This window comes from Acinonyx jubatus, chromosome B3 (assembly GCF_027475565.1).
Source record: "Acinonyx jubatus isolate Ajub_Pintada_27869175 chromosome B3, VMU_Ajub_asm_v1.0, whole genome shotgun sequence".
Taxonomy (NCBI): Eukaryota; Metazoa; Chordata; class Mammalia; order Carnivora; family Felidae; genus Acinonyx; species Acinonyx jubatus.
Genome location: NC_069386.1, coordinates 127,078,290 through 127,095,197, shown reverse-complemented (window position 1 = coordinate 127,095,197; position 16,908 = coordinate 127,078,290). Strand labels below are relative to the sequence as shown.

The 16,908-nt window shown below is 39.9% G+C and overlaps 1 protein-coding gene across 1 annotated transcript in view; it reads right to left on the bottom strand.

Annotated features, from left to right (window-relative positions):
- Positions 1-1,503: 1,503 nt before the first annotated feature.
- The window catches only part of FLRT2 (fibronectin leucine rich transmembrane protein 2), a 65,055-nt gene continuing 49,650 nt past the window's right edge, over positions 1,504-16,908 (bottom strand). Inside the window, exon 2 of the mRNA XM_053224795.1 lies at positions 1,504-16,610. Within this exon, the coding sequence (XP_053080770.1) occupies positions 14,246-16,228 (1,983 nt within the window). The 5' untranslated portion in view covers positions 16,229-16,610 and the 3' untranslated portion in view covers positions 1,504-14,245. The remainder of the gene's footprint in view (positions 16,611-16,908) is intronic.

Sequence of the window (16,908 nt, the reverse complement as noted above, 5' to 3'; positions counted from 1 at the left end):
TATAACGTGAAGTTAATTTTATTTCATATTGTTCAATAAATAGGGGACACCTTTGGGCTCAGTCATACCCATTCATGTGATTATAGTCCTACCTCTGGTGACATTTAGCCTTGAGCGGAAGTGTGAAGCAGGCCGTGGTGGGTTGGTTTCTCAGGGAATCAGACTTGCACACAGACTAGCATACAAGAGGCTTATTAGAGAAGGCTCGCTCAACTGACACGAGTGAAAGGGATGCGTGAAGAGGAAGGACAGCGTAGAGGGAGAGGTGAACTGGTGATGAAATCTCAGGTGAACCTGCAGCCCATTTGTGAACCAAGGTGCCTACCAGTCATCAGGGAAGGTTGGCGGCCATGGAAAGAGGGAAGAAGCTCAGCGAATACGCTCTCTTCAGCCTCAAGCTTTCTACTAACAGCACCGGTGCACTTCATGGAATGCCAAACATACAGGTGACCTTTGCCCTCCTTAATGCTGCCCCCAAATTTGGGATCCCTTTCAGTGGCTGTCCATCCTAATGGCCTGTGCTCCAAACTCTGCCATTTCTCCTTTTTCCAACCATACTCCATTGTCTTTTGTCCCATCCTCTACTGGTAATTGCTATATTTGGGTAAGACACATATGCCCAGCCCCCATCATAATGGTTAGTATACATTCTACATCTTGAAAACCTAGGTAACCTTTACCCATTTGGCGAGGATGCCTGGAATCAGAGGAATGAAGAAACTGGTGGGAATTTCAAACAAAGTGAAGGATGACAGAGCAAAGAGTAAGAGCCACAGGGAATTTAAGCTTTAAAAAAATTTTAATCAAGTTTATTGATTTATTTTGAGAGAGAGAGAGTATGCACACTTGCACGTGCGTGAGATGGGCAGGGGCAGAGAGAGAGAGGGAGAGAGAGAATCCCAAGCAGGCTCCACGCAGTTGGCACAGAGCCCGACATGGGGCTTGATCCCACAAACCTTGAGGTCACGACCTGAGCCAAAATGAAGAGTCTGACTGAGCCACCCAGGTTCCCCTAAGTTTTTTGTTTGTTTGTTTTCTTTTCTTTTTTGGCACAGTTACATAGGTACATATGGTTAACTCTGTTGTTGCTAATGTGGGGAGACTACATCATGAAAAATTTGCAAAAGTGCGTGCCCATCAGCTCTCCCACAGACACCCACAGAAGCTCAAAAGGCAATGCCCACGTTTTAAAACTTAATTTAAATCAAGCAATACATGAGCATGCCTGGTTGAAATGTGGATGGGTGGATCCACACTCAAAGCTATGTCACTCCTGGTCGCATGAGATAGTACCTCTCTCTATCTCAGGATCTCATGAAAGAACACACCGTGGGGTGTCTGTATTCGTTACAGGAGCACAAGACAGCATTTTGTTCTATGAGGGGTGATAGAAAAGGAAAGAGACAGGAAATGACAGAAAGAAGTTGGATGGAATTAACATAGCTGAGCGATCACTAGGTACAAGGTACTGTGCTGGTAACTTTAAATGAATTCTCACGCCAACACAATGATAGGGTTTTTTTTATTATAGCACTTTAGATATAAGATACCAAATATTAAAGTGGTTAATTATTTGGCTAGGGACACAGCTGGTAAGTCAATGAGCCAGTATTTGAACTCTAAAACCATTGCAATTTCCACCATCATATATGCTGTGGATTCTCAAATAACTTTTAATAAGAGCAGTTCAAATTTCTAGTACTTGAATGGTTAATATTTTTCCCCTAAATGTTTATTTATTTTTGAGAGAGAGACAGAGTGCAAGCAGGAGAGGGGCAGACACGCGCGCGCACACACACACACACACACACACACACACACACAGAATCTGAAGGAGGCTTCAGGCTCCAAGCCACCAGCACAGAGCCTGACGCGGGGCTCAAACCCACAAACCGCGAGATCATGACCTGAGCCAAAGTTGGACGCTCAACCGACTGAGCCACCCAGGCGCCCCTGGATGGTTAATATTTTAAACTACTTGTTAATTCTTTTGCTAACTTCTTGGTCTCGATGTTTCTTTTTTATTACATTTTCTAAACTAAACCTGATTATCTTGTACCCATGCCACAAATGATTTGTATATGTAAGTGTGCTGATTCATGTACCTACAAAACACATTGTGTGTTTTTCCCTAAAAATGCATTTCACACCCCAATTTATTTGCCCATACTTTAATCACTGCTCTGTAAAACATTTGTGTGTGTGTGTGTGTGTGTGTTTCATTTTGTTTTTGATGGGGGCTTTTTGTCCATTAACATGGTAATTTTATGTAAACATTTTCTATCTTTCTTCCCTATGCTGGTTTGTTTGTTGTTTACTTTTCCAGTTGCACTGGCTTGCACTGGCTTTCAGGTTACACTACAATAGACTCACTTTGTAGTAATTCTTTCATTAACGAAAGCTTTGTTAAAATAAATTATTTCAAAAGCATATCTCTGAAGTTTTGAATTTCCTTCACTATGCAAAATTGATTAACAATTACGTACTTTTCCCTCAGATGACTTCATCTTTGATTTACTTGTAAGTTCTTAAACTGCCAGGCAGAATTTTAATGTTTGGAAAAAAATACTATTAAGTAATTTTGTCATATTTGCTTTGATAAATTCCTTTAAAATGCGATTTTGGTCCTTTACAGAGGTAGCATAAGGCTTAACTAACTTTCGAAAATAATTATTGTACTAACTTGGTTACATTTTACTAAATTCTTTTCATAGAAGTAACAAACTTTTAAAAATTCCATAACAAGGACATAATGAATAAGTGAGCTTGTAAAAGAAGTGAACAGATAATGATACCTCGATCTGAGTCCCAAGGATCACTTTCTAAGTACATAGCTACAAGCTATTTATTTAAAGTGTCCATCATTAGATGGTATAAATTATTGGAAAGTCTGCATTATATAAACATCCTTAATAAAGCAATGTTTCATTATTAAATTCAGATGTATGATGTGATCATTTAAAGCTATTGCTTACTGTCTGGGATTCTTAGGCAACCACTTTAAGGTAAATATTTTCAAATTAACATCCTTTTGCTACCTGGTAAGCCATGGCTTTATAAATGTATTGACGGCCCTGGAAAGAAGTATTTTCTAATTGTTCTAAAAACTCTTTCTTTATTTTTAAGACCACAATTGTATATTTTTTCAGGGTTCAAAGATAAGAAGTGGCACAGTCAGTGTTAAAATCTGTTCTATTTCATCAAAAATAAAGTACATTTATCATTCAGCATTTTCCTGGGTATTATCATAATTTCTTTTCTGTTGAATATTTAAAGTTTAATAGCTATTACATAAAAGGCTTACAAAGATAGAAGATGCACTCGGTATTTTAAGAAACAATCTTGTTTTATACAAGTTTTATTGTAGGGAAATCTATCTTTAATAATTTTTTATCGAAATAAAGTATTTTATAAATATGTCTACTTAGTAACATAGTTTGAATTTCTCTCTTTTGGGGGAAAGATAATTGAGTTAATAAGAATGAGCTTTGTTTCCACTTGCTTCTCTTTCTATTCATTTGTAATTTTTCAGCCATGATGAGCTTGAATGAATCTGTTACTGCACCGAACACTTGACATAAATTATCTCATTGACTCTTCACAAGCACTGTTACCCTATTTCACATATGAGGAAAATGAGGTTTAGGAACATTAATAACACACAGGTATCAAGTGGGAGCTCTTTGTGATTCCAAGGCTCTTTTCATACTTGTGCATGATGCTTTCCAAACATATTCAGTTTACTGTTGCTGTAACTAATGGGGGACATGCTAGTCTTTGTAATAAAGTCAATGAAATGGAATTTTTGCATGCTCCCTGTTTTCTCTCCCATACATATCTTCCTGAAATTCATGAAAACACATGGCATAAATCAGCCCAATTCACTATAGCTAAGCTTCATGGAAAATTGACAAGAATGAAACAGAATTGAGAGTCCAGAAGAACTTAAGAAATCAACCAAAGTCTTATGCTCTCAACAAGAAGAAATAGGCCAGAGAGATGAATGGTCTGACCCATGATCCAAAGGAGATCCACGGTGTGTAATCCTACTTTGTGGATATTAATTCCCCATATTTTCAGAAAGCGCCTGACATTGATTGAACACTTTAGTGTGTGCCAGGCACCTTGCTGTATTGTTGCTGCTGAGGTAATTATTGTAATTACCTCAAGGACCGATGAGGAAATAGAAGCATAAATACGCTCAAGGCCCATGGAATGGAGCAAGGAAAACTCTGGACACATTCAAACTCAGAATCAGAGAGGTTCATCATGTTCAGTAAGCCCCATACAATAGGCTGTATAGAAACTGGTGCTTTCTGTCAGAGGTGATTGGCCTCCATTACAAAGCAAATGGTTCCCTCTTATTCAAGATCCACTAGTGGAGCACACTGCATTCCAACTAGTAAGAGTCAATATGTAAAAAGTTAACAACAGAAAAAGCCGGGAGGCAAGCTATCAAAACAGACACCAGCCCAAAGAGAAGAGAAATTGGCTATAGACCAGGGGAATGCCAATATTGACTTCTCCCTGCCGAATAGCTGCCCCTAAACCAATTAAACTCTGCAGTCAAGGACTAGAAGAGAAAGCATTTTTCCCTTAGCATCTGAATGGCTAACCTTCTGCCTTTATTAAACAAGGAAAGGCAGGATAAAAGGAAAATAACGCTGATATAGAGCCCAAATGAGTGACCTGTTTTGAGCCTGTTTTCACTACCATCAATTACCATGCACCAAAGGAAAAAAGAACATGACCTATTCAAAGAGGACGTATGCCTCTTAATTACAACGAGATTACAAAATGAAGAATGACATTGATTGCAAAAAGTAACTGGGTGACAGATGGTAGACTGTCACATCTACACTGCAGAACCATTAACATGCTCTTCCATTTGGTTGTTACCAGCCCCGCTATCTGCCAGCCAAGTGCCGGTATAGATCCTATGGTTGGTTATAGTAAAACGAAATAAAACCATGTCATTTAACATTATAGGTTTTTGAGCAGAAACTTATTATCTTGCTTTTTTTTTTAGTTTTAATTTCCCAATGTCTTCTGAACACTCATTCTCAGAGCACATTTGATACTTCTGTGCTAATTTTTAGCAATAATCACATGTATGTGTATTCTGAAGATCAGAGAGGAAATATGTTAGCTACACTACAAAGAAGTCTATTCTTTTTCCGTTCAACAGTGATGCTCAATGGTCCCACCCATCATGAGACAGAGGACGTGGTATTGTTCTGTGCTACCTTATGGCGCCTCACTTTCCCTAACTTTTCCAGTAAAAAAAAAAAAAAAAAAGTAGAAAAAATGGAAAACTCCCTGTTGGACTGTATTGATAATGGTTGTACACAAGTATGTGAAATTTGGGATGCTAATTACCTTTGAATACATGACTCTTGTATAATGCTGATCTTAATACTCATGAACTTGGGTGTCTTCATATAAAGTGGGCAATATGTCACTCTGTGCTTGTGAAAGAGGTCTGTCTGAAAATATATCGTGTCCGATGCCATTTATTCAATGCTTGCCGAGTCTGACAAACTGTTAACTGCTCTACATACCTGCACTTCTGGCAACCCCCATATGAGTTAGACTTCACTGTCTCCATTTCAGGTAAAGGAAACTGATGACCATAAAGTATAAGTTATTAACAAAGCCAACTGGCAGAGACAGGTTTCCAAAATAAGTCAGCCTGTTTCACGTTTGAGGTTTTAATAACTACCACCTCCACTGCATCATTCTTTATGGGAATATCATTTCTAGAAGAGAACTATTTATTTGTAGAGAAAATAATCAAGATAATACAATGTGGACCTCTAAATGATACATGCCATATTTTAGGTATAAGATATGACACAGTGAATATCGACTGTCCCTTTTGATATTGCCGATGCAAAAAACCAATCTACTTTTTTACACGTGAAAAGTTCATCATGCCTAGCAAAGTGTCAAAATGTTTTACTTTGACTTTATGTCTATCCATACTTTGTGTACTTCTCATGATGATGGCATCTGGTAAGACAATTCTTTAAGCTATGTCTTCATATGCCTTTTTGCAAGTTGGCTCAGAGTTTTGGGGTTTTCTGTAAAATATAAAAAGGATGTTCTTCAAATCATTTGAATAGTTCTCTCAGCCTTCCTTGTAGGTATAAACGTATCCTGATTCCATAATAAAGTTTTCAAATCAGATAAATGTGTGATCAACAAATAATCATGAAAACAAAATTTCGCTAAAAATAGTCATGGGTAAACAAGAGATTTTTTTAGGAAATTTATGTTTTGTTTCTTGCAAAACTCATATTGTAGCTTCTGAGCAAGTCTGATTCTGCATATCCAGAATTCCACCGATCATTCGGAGGCTTTTAAGAAAGTCATCCAGCCGTAGGAGGTTGACAGGGTAGCTGTTATTTGAGCTGCTGCTGTTTGGGGACACCTGACATCACTTCATTGTCCCATGTGCTCTGTTCACATTTTACCCAAAAGCATGTACGAGACACCTGCCCAGGGCTGAACACTGTACTTACTCATCACTGGATGAGATACAAAAATTGCCAGAGTCTGTCCTCTGTCTCCGGGGGGTTAAAATATAGGCATGAAACATACCCATGAAAACCCACAAAATATAGATGCCATAAAGAAAAGTATTTTAAAGTTATATTAACTGCACAAAGGAGTCCGATAGTTGACAGATGTGATTTGAGAAGCTTCCCAAAGGTGGGGGCCACTTGAGTCATATCTTAAAGAAGGAACAGTTCACCAAGCAAAGAAGAAAGTGAATGTCATAGGATAAACAACGTCGAGTAAAGCTACAGCAGTATGGAAGCGTTGACATTTCTTAGAGAGAGACTGTTGGTTGATTTCAAGTATCTATCTAGTCCAGAGAACATAATGAATGAGGAGGACATACTAGTAAGGAATGCCAGAGAGTAATGTATATATGACACATTATGTCATACAAAGAGCTTGAGTTCTCTCTTAAAATCATGGTAATGCCTGGTCACGATCAGGCATTATTTATGGACTATTATACCTTGTCCCACGGCGTGTAGGAAAGAGGCAGGTGGACTAGAGAATACAGGAAGGGTCTTAACCATGTCAGAGTTAGGAAACGGAGAGGAGAAAAAACATTTGAGAAAGCATGTAAGCACTGTAAGTAGAACTGCTCTATGATTACTCAAATGTAAGAGTGCGAGTGCTCAAAGGAGGCAAAGAGACAGGAAAAACCTGGCCCATGTGTTGAGTACCATAACTTTCAGGAAAGATTTCTGATGATGCCAAGTTTGCTGTCCCAGAAAGCAATCTTATTCAGCACCAAAACTTACCAGGCTTCATCAAATAGTTGCGAAATGAAAACAAAACTAAACTAACAAAGGCCCATCCTACCCAAACCAGGGAGTTTAGCAGAGTCTGAACCAGCATAATTTGATATTTGGTTAGGAATAGATTGACCCAATATGGAAGTTGATTATGTCACAGAAATGACAAGAATCTCCTTAAGGATGTAATGAATTTTTCATTTAGTTTAGACTTCACACCAAGAAAATGGGCAAACGGGTTCATCAATTGGTGTGTGTGTGTGTGTGTGTGTGTGTGTGTGTGTGCTAAAAAGACCTCTGTTTTTAGAGTGTACCATTACAGATGCTTTATCCTTAACTTTCCATATAACTAATAAAAACAAAGCTCCTACAATATCCTCTAAAGAGCACATTTTCTATTTGTGCTATCAAAAAAAATTGTAAATCCAGGAGCCAGTTTGCTAAGGCCCTAATAGATTCTGACATATGAGCATCTTCAGCAGGCTCTACAAAATACTTCGAGCAACCTCTCGAGTAAGAAACAAACTCATTACTAAAAATAACCTCACTCAAGTCCTTTTAATAGTTCTTTCAGCTCACCCCGTGGGTGTAGGCATATCTTGATTCCATCTGAAGCTCTCAAGTCAGATAAATGTGCAGCCACCCAATAATAACAAACACAGAATTTCTCTTAAAAAAACAGGAATGGGATTTGAAAGACAAATATTTTTAGGTTTTTAGAATGTTTCTTTGATTTGCCACAAACAATAATTAATATATGTGTCCTCAGAGTGATGTTGTGATATCTCGATCATCACAAATTTTAACCGTTGACAATGAAGTTGTCCTGAAGGCTAGTCCATCTCAAAGCTAGTCAATTTAAGAGGCGAGAAAGTACTTAAGAGTCTAAGAATCATGTTTGGGGTTAACGCCCGACTCTGCCATTCACAGGTTTTATGATCAGGGACGAATCGCTATACTTCTTGGGAAGTTTTACATGCTGAAAAGCTAAGATGAAACACCTTACATAGTTGAAGACAAAATGTGACCACATGTATCAAAGCATTCTAAATGTGGCATTACATTGGTGCTCAAGAATTGTCAGGTGCCATTATTTATTGTTTTAGATTAATTTATATTCTGGCGCCCAGTGGAAATTTAAAGTTGCATGTCTAATTACCAAACACAATTCCTAAATGTTCAATTACTTAGTATATGTTTGAAAATTTGATTCAAATTCAATTCTAATTTCATCAACGCACCATCACTTTGCGTCATCTATTAAACACCAAAATCATCTAATATATACAACAAATGCATCATCAAATGTATCAAGAAGTACGTCTATTTCTCTTGTCACCTTAGATACTCTGTTGAGGTTGAGAGAATGTAAAATTATTACATGGTCTCTGAGACTCCGGGATGTGTTCGAAAACAAGCTTCTTGCACAATCTGTGAGCTCCTTAGTGGTAGAGTCATATTTTTCTCTGAATCCCCAAAAGAACCTAACATAGAATTCTGTAGAAGGTACATGAAAAATAAATACTTTGGGTGAACAGACAGATTTCTTTAGGAACACAGGGAAGTAGAAGGTGTGCTTGACTTGCCTAAGACTGTATTTTATTCTTCTACAAAACTTCTGAAGTCAGGCAAATGCTGACTTGTAATAAACTTTTTTTTTTTAACGAATTTTATTCCTTGACTAAGAGTCTGGTCTTCACAGAATAAGGTCTGCAATTCTTGGTAAAAGTAACTGAGAGTTGCATGGACATTATTTGACACAAAATCTCCCAAGTGTAATAGAAATCACCAGTGACCACTGTCTTGCATACTTAATTTTCCAACATAGATTCTAAAATAATTAATACTAGTTAACTGAAGTGTCGTGATTTTGTTTCCTGATTTAATCTCTGTCAAATACATTATTAAAGAGTTAGAGGAAAGGGGTCTGGCAAAATGGTGAGAATAATCCGAGTTGAACTGGAGCACGTGAATAGATACATTTTCATGAGTGCTCATTAGAAGTATGGGTGCATGAGCTATAAACAAATCTGAAGTAGAAATGTACCATGGGAATTCTTAAGAAAAATTGACATTTTAAAACCAATAGTGTATGTTATGAAATGGGGGGGGGCTATTCTGATTGGATAACTACATTCGTATTTATCTCTATCCTAAGAATACAGATTTCACAAATACAAAACAATATTCTTGATGTATGGTGTATACTGAAAAGATATGCAGACAAACACACAAGTTAGTCGGGAAGTAGAAAAGAACATGAAGATTTCATATAAACCCCTCACACACACACAAAAGGTTAAATGGCTTTAAAAACAGAAGTTGTCTTCAAGGTAGGAGAAAAGGAAAAATCCTATCACCTCCTTTATTCCTGCCACCCTCATGCATCATCAGGAAGCCTTCCACATTAACAATTTCTCTTTCACATTAACAACGCAAGTGTTGGCTATAACCCAATGAACTTACTCAGATAAACAAAATGTGGTTTTCTTTTAAAATAAGCCTTTACTGAATATATCAACAAGGTACTGTATAGTGTAGAGTGAAGTCTGTAGTTAACAAGGTGTGCGGCATGGTAGGTCTCAGAGGACGTGCGATACAGAATCTTCCAGACCCTTGCAGTCCCTTGTTATGAGAACACACTAAACATAAACCAGAAGGAAATCAACATGTGGTTCAAACAAACCATTGGGATTAACTTTTGGTGAATATATACTGGTCTTAGAGGGACAGACAGTGGTGACGCCTTCACCTTGCCTCAAAAAGTTATAAATCTTATATCCCATGGACATCTTCATAAATGCCTCAGTGTGCATGTTTGTGTGTGTGTGTGCACATACGTGTGTGTTGCATACTAGTTTAAAAATGCCTGTTACGATGGCCTTGCTTTGTGCTCTTCTGGTGGATGATGTGCCTCTAGAAAAAGAAAAATGAAAACTATAGCAAAAGAATCTGATCGGTTTGTTGTAACAACAGTATCATACATGGACAAAACTTTCTCCCCACATTCTGTGACAAGCATCCCCCAGTGGTCAATTGTCTTATGGCCCTGATGTAGAAATCAGAAAAGGATGTAAGCCATAGCTTTCTTCATTAGTATTTTGACTTTTTAAAAAAGAGCATCAGGTCAGTTTTGACAAGAGTAAGAATTAGGAGAGCTGTTTGTTTGTTTGTTTTGTATTTGTATTGCCCTTTGCGGCACAAAGAAATTGCTTTGCACTCCCATGAAGCTGGAAAGGTAAATCATGGGCAAAACTGTTCTTGTTCTAACGTAAAACTCAATGTCTCCTTGTTGTAGGGTAGAGAAAAATGCTGTAAACAAAGAAATTGATGAAAACTAAACAGTTCACTGTCAAAAGGCGATCTGCCTCAGCCGTTCCCTGTAACTTTTGCTTGCATTGGGTGTTCTGCTCACCGCATGCAGAGCTGGTTCTCCACGTGGGGAAGTAAGTTATGATCTTGGGAAGTGACTAAGACCATCATGATCGGCACTGGTAGGAAACGGAGCCTTAAAATTAGCGACTTCATTAATATTTTTTGCCAGACTGGTCACAATACAGCAACACTGTTTGTTTTTTTAAACCTTGGGGAACATATCTTATATATTTCCAACAGACATCCAGGTAATTAGAAATCACATTATTTCTCAGGGGATAGAATGCTTTCCACTTCTCATACAAGGAAACCGGGCAAGGAAACACACTTTTTGTCTCTGCCTGTGGCCATCCGTTGTGATGAACTGCTAATGTATTTGACAGTTTTGAGGGGAGCACAGAGCCTCTCCCTGTTCAAACACATCTCCCCACAACAAGCAGGTATTAATGACAACCCTGGGAATGAATAACGATCAATAACATCTGTGTGATCACGGCTACACCTCTCACTCTTAGAATTTCCTCTGCACGGTGACAGTTGCCTAGCTCTGAAAGTGGCCATGTGTTATCTGAAATCAGCTTGTTTGGTCAAATAGCATCCAATTCTATAAGCCAGGGTGTATGTCTTGTTGGTTCATGGTCCTGGCCTGCATCTTCAACTGTGACTCTTCCTAATCTCAAAGTACATAACAATGGCAGCAAGAGAGGCTCCATTAGAGGGTAGATGTTTCAGCAAAACACACTTCCCGCGATTGAAGATGCCAATCAAAGCCTAAGCCAACACTGACGGTTGGTTATTCAGCAGTTTTCCTAAGACACCTAAGACATTACAAATTCCGTGATGGGCTTCCTATCCTGGCGTGAGAGCCCCAGGTATGCTATGACAAACGAGACACTGATCTTATTTTTAGCAGCCTCCGTCATACTGTGCGCAAGATCAAAGCAAAGACTGTAACTAGGTTCTATCTCTTCAGGAACGTCTTTTAGCAGAGGCCCCTTCACATGACTAGGACTTCATTGTACCACTCAAGCCCCAAATAATTCTGTGAATCCCACAAGACATCATAGAAACCTTTCCAACATCGGTCTTGGCTCGAAACTAAAATGTTTCAGCAGCCAAATATGATGCTGGGGGTTAGATACACAATATAAATAAACGAGCATGATTATTTTGTGGATAAAAGAGAAAAAAAAACCCTCAAAAGTCAAAGTACCATAATGTGAACACATAGTTTTATCTACACAGCCAAGGAGAAGACAACAGTGGAAGGGAATTATCCAGTTAAATACACACAACCCCATGTCATTGTCCTGAATGGTAGATGGCTTACTGTTAACACTGATCACCTTCACAGACTGTCTTGTCCCTTTGCTGTGTGGAATTAGCTTTCAACAAGCAACAGCCAGATTTTGCTAGCTAATAAACTCATATGGAAACCTAAGTCACTTTAGAATTAATTCAAATTAATTAACAGCTAATTTCAGTTCAACTGACTGCCGTTTCGATTCTTGCCTCTACAACATTATAACTTCAGTTATATGTTCTGCTTATTCTGAGGGACAAGGGAGATTAAAACATATAAGTTGGGGGGTACATTATTAAAGAAAATAAAGCTCTTACTATAAAGAAAAACTTGCATAGCGTTTTATACCTAAACTCTTACAAAGAAGACACATCACAGTTCTATTTTGTTAAAAGTGAGAGACAGAGAAAGAGCGAGAGAGAAAGCCAAAATGAGTGTGACATCAATTTCACAGGTCCCTAAAAAATGGCCAGTGGTAAAGGAAATCCACAACACAGGGCAGAATTTGATTTTAAAAGGAATTTTCCAATGATGTGTTTTTTTAGTTAATGTAGGTGATCGATAGCCCTTCTACATCTACGGGATGAAAAGGAGTGAGTTATACATACTTTGTGAAAATGGGCATTGCTTTGAAAATATCTAGAATTAAGCACAGACATCCCTCTCTTCTCTATGCCCTCTGCTCTTTGCCCACTCTGCCAAGATTAGGGGAAGGAGCCTGTGCTCTCTGACTTGTTCCATGTGATCCTACTAATGTAAGATAGATCATCCCTCCACAATTCCGAAAGAAGAGGGACATCCAAGACTGAGGGGGAATAAATGAAATTTCAAAAATGGAATAGGATGAACATCGGTCCAAGGTGGAAACTCAGTATTGCTTTAAAAAAATACATTATTTCAGCCAGCTTTGATATGTCCTTATAGAATTATCAGCAGAGAAAATTAGTATACATTTTAAAGTGTATAAGTATGTATGGATATTTTGTGGACCCGAGACTGGGATCTCATTTTCTTTTTCAAAGTTTAAGCAGAGTGGGGGGAAAAAATCTAGCATAAACGGCTAGTTACGAAAATATAGGTGAGGTGACTGGAAGACAAATTTGCAAGGGGATAAAGGTATTAATTCAAGCTATTTCAACATGATACTAACAAAGTCGTTTGATGAAGTGTAGCAGAATCACTGATCACTTGCTTTTGTCTAAATGGTACCAATAGTTGTTAAATAACAAGTTTAGTATATTCCAAACACTGATCCCTTGTTGGTCTAAATATCATGTTGACATAGCTGTGGTGAATCTACCCAAATAATTCTCATTATCAAAAATAATTCCATTCAATATAATTCTTCCCGTTATTTTATTAGCCTCTTCTAAAAAAGTATTCTAGAATATATCTCTGTTGAATGTGATTCAACCTGACATATAATTTGAATAGTAACACTTTTAAAGGGAGTTTTCTTGCTGGAACATCCTATCTGTCCCTGAAGATGGCCGGAATCAGACTCAAGTCTCTAACTCTGTTATCACATAGGATCAGGGAGGTGTGAGGGGTGATTTTTAAGCTCCCAGTCAGAAAGCCAGCCCCCGGGTTTGAAGTTCTTTTCAAAGCCCACATCATTTTCTGGATTCTGCCGGGTTCGGTTAACTTATCTTACAGGAACGGGCTTCCTCGTGATGCTTTCTAGATTTCCTGCTTTGGGTCAAATCAGGGTAACTACCTCCTTTCTTCTACTTTGAAATTTTTAACTTTCCTTCCACACCAGGAAGTATAGAAATAGCATAAAGATATCTATCTGGGCCATTCCTTGTTTTCCCCATGTTGTGTAGCCTACCCTGATGAATCCGTTTCCATGTGCCTTTTCATCTGACCACCAACCATAAGAAAGGAATTTATTCTGACAGCTTCAACAGTAAAATGGTGAATGTGCATCATGAGGAAGAATCACTCCTTAGCCTTGGCATTGGGTTCTCATGGTACAACCCTGTACAGTACTTCAGCAACTATTTTTTTTTTAAGATTTAAAAAGCAAAGAGTTACAAAACTGTTTGTCATTAACTTGAAATAGAAAAGATAGCACTTTTTTCTTTAAATCCCATTATATAGTACACCGTATAAATTACAGAGTATGCAAATGCACAAATGCATCTGGGCAACATTTATCAAATGTAATTTGTGTGTCTTTCGGTGCACACACGTGTGTGTGTTCTCCAGAGTCTTACTGTCCGCCTTTATAACGCTGGACCTCTGGCTGTCACGTGTGGCAGTGCTCCAGGTCTGGCACACTGCTGTTACAGTATCGCATGTTGTTGGGGATATGGCAGTCCGTGTAATTAATGCCCCCGTTTGGGGTATAAAGGGGCTGCAGTCTGAAATCTCCTTTAAGGAGCTGATCGTTATTTAAGGAGACGATCTGAAAGCTGGTTTCTGTCATCTCCAGGATGGAATTGTCTTTCTTGGTGCCCGCCTCGCAGTAGTCGTCTTTCCGCCGCCCTCGGTTGTATTTCCACTTCTGGGAGGTGTAGCGCCCCTTTTTGTGCATGTGCCAGCAAAAGACGCTGAGCAAGACCACGAGCACAAATATCACCGCGCCCCCGATCAGGCCCGCCAGCAGAAAAGGGGAGCCCATGCTGCGGGAAGTCGTCTGCTCGTGGCTGGAAGCCGTGTTGCTGCCATTGTTCAAATACGAGGCATGGGTGGTGGCCTCGGAACAAATGGTATCTTCCACAGCTCGGTAGTTAAAAGCATCCAGTGGCACTAAACAAATCCGATAGGTGGATCTGGGCTCTAAATTAACCAGGCTCAAGTGCTGTTTCTCACCGCTGACTATGCGTTCCTGAACAATGCCCCCTACTAAACTGTGGCCCATTTTCACCCACGTGAGTTTGTATGCCATCACGGTAAAGAGAGAGAGCCAGCTGACTTGGATGGACGTGTCATTCACAAAATGGATAGAGAGTTGGATCCGTTCAGAAATAGGCGGGGTCACTCTTTCTCTGCCATCCCAGTCAGGGATCGTGGGAAGTTTGGCTGTGGTGGGAGTCAGAGGCATGTAGCTTCTGCTAGGGGTTGGGACAGAGAGCGTGGAAGGCTGGGTCGTTGGCGAGGCTGTACTTGGAGCTGGGGTAAAGACGGGCAGCCCAGGGGTCGTGGTGGGGCATGACAAAAGATTCATATTCAGCTCCCTGACAGCCATCCCCCGGACTTGCTCGGGCCCTTGGCACATGAAACCTCGCACGTTGAGAGATGAAGGGATGTATTTGAGCCATTCCGTGACCCACTTAATACTGCAGTCACAAAACCAGGGGTTATTCCGAGCAGTGAGCTGCTTCAGGTTGGAGAGATTATCAAAGACCCCTTGAGTCAACACGCGCAGTTGATTGTTGGATATGTCCAGGCGTTCCAGCTTGCGCAGATTTGAGAAGGCTGTCAAAGGGATGTGGTTGATCTGGTTGTCCTGCAGGTAGAGCCTGATCAGATGTGTACCTGGGAGATCAGGAGGGGGGTGGGAGAGTGAATTCCGAACAATGGAAAATTCCTTGAGCTTGGTGAGATGACTGAAGGTGCCCTCGGCAATGCCCTTGTTAGTCAGGAGGTTCCCATCCACGATCAGACGCTCTAAGCTCGTGAGGTTCTGAAAGGCCATGTCTGATATGACAGCGATACGATTTTCATCCACTCTCAGCTCTTGCAAATCCACAGGAAGCCCAACGGGCACGCTGCTCAGGTGATTCTTGGATAGGAACAACAGTTTGAGGCTCACAGCCTCCCGGAAGGCCCCATCTTCCACCCCCACCGTGGATATCGAGTTGTCATCCAGGTGAAGCTCTTCGAGCTTCAAGAGCTGGGCGAGAGCAGCCCGCGAAATGGTCTGAATGTTGTTTTCCTGCAAATGGAGGACTCTGACGTTCTTGGGAAGGTTCATGGGGAATTCATCCAGTTGGTTGCCATAAAGGTAGACCGTGTGCACCGACCGTACATTGTGCAGTTCTGCGGGAAATCCAGCATTATTAATTTGGTTGTTGTGGAGGTAGAGTACGGTTACGCCCTCCGGGATCCCAAGAGGCACTGAGGTCAAGCTTCGCTCGTTACAGTAGACAAAGTTCCTGTCGCAGCGGCACACGCTAGGGCACGCCAAGGTTTTTGACATTTGTGAGTACAGCCCCAGGGAAATGAGAAGCCAAGACTTCAGGAAAAAAGCCCCATGGCTGGGCCACTGTGTGGTCTGTAGGCCCATTTCTGAAGTACGGAAACAAAATACAAGGTGGTGGGAAAGTAACAAGAAACAAAACCAAAATGACTGGAAAGGGCTCTGTTAAAGTCCAGAACTCCAACTAGAGGAAAAGTCCCAAGGGCCTGTAAGAAAAGAATTCTCCTGTGATCTCTGCTCTTATCAGCCTGTGTTGCCGTCTTTGTTACTGTCCTCCATGTGCAAAAACAAAAAAACAAAAAAAACACAAAAAATCAATAGGGAGAATTTTCCACACAGGCAATGAGTGAAGCCGAGTTATCTGCAGTCAACAGAGGCCCAACTGGGCAGGCAGAACTCCCTTCTGATGTTGTAGATCAGGTCAGTGTTGATCAGACTATGAACTTCTTGGTTAAGCTCAATCTGCACTCTGTTAGAGGAAAGTAGAGAGAAAAAAGTCAGTTTAGGATAGTGATGGATGAAGTTCTGGTTACTAGATGCCTTTTAAGAACACTATGGCCAGAACCAAATGGCCAGGGTCACAGAGTTGGCGTTAAATGATGTTTTAAGCAACAATAATTTAGTTGAAAAGGTATTCAACAAAGGAACACGATTCAATTACCTTATCTTCAACAACCCAATCAGTACTGTCTCTTAAATATCTGTTTGAATATCCAAATAGAAAGGGCACAAAAGGCACACTGCTGAATCCACTGAATCAATAATGA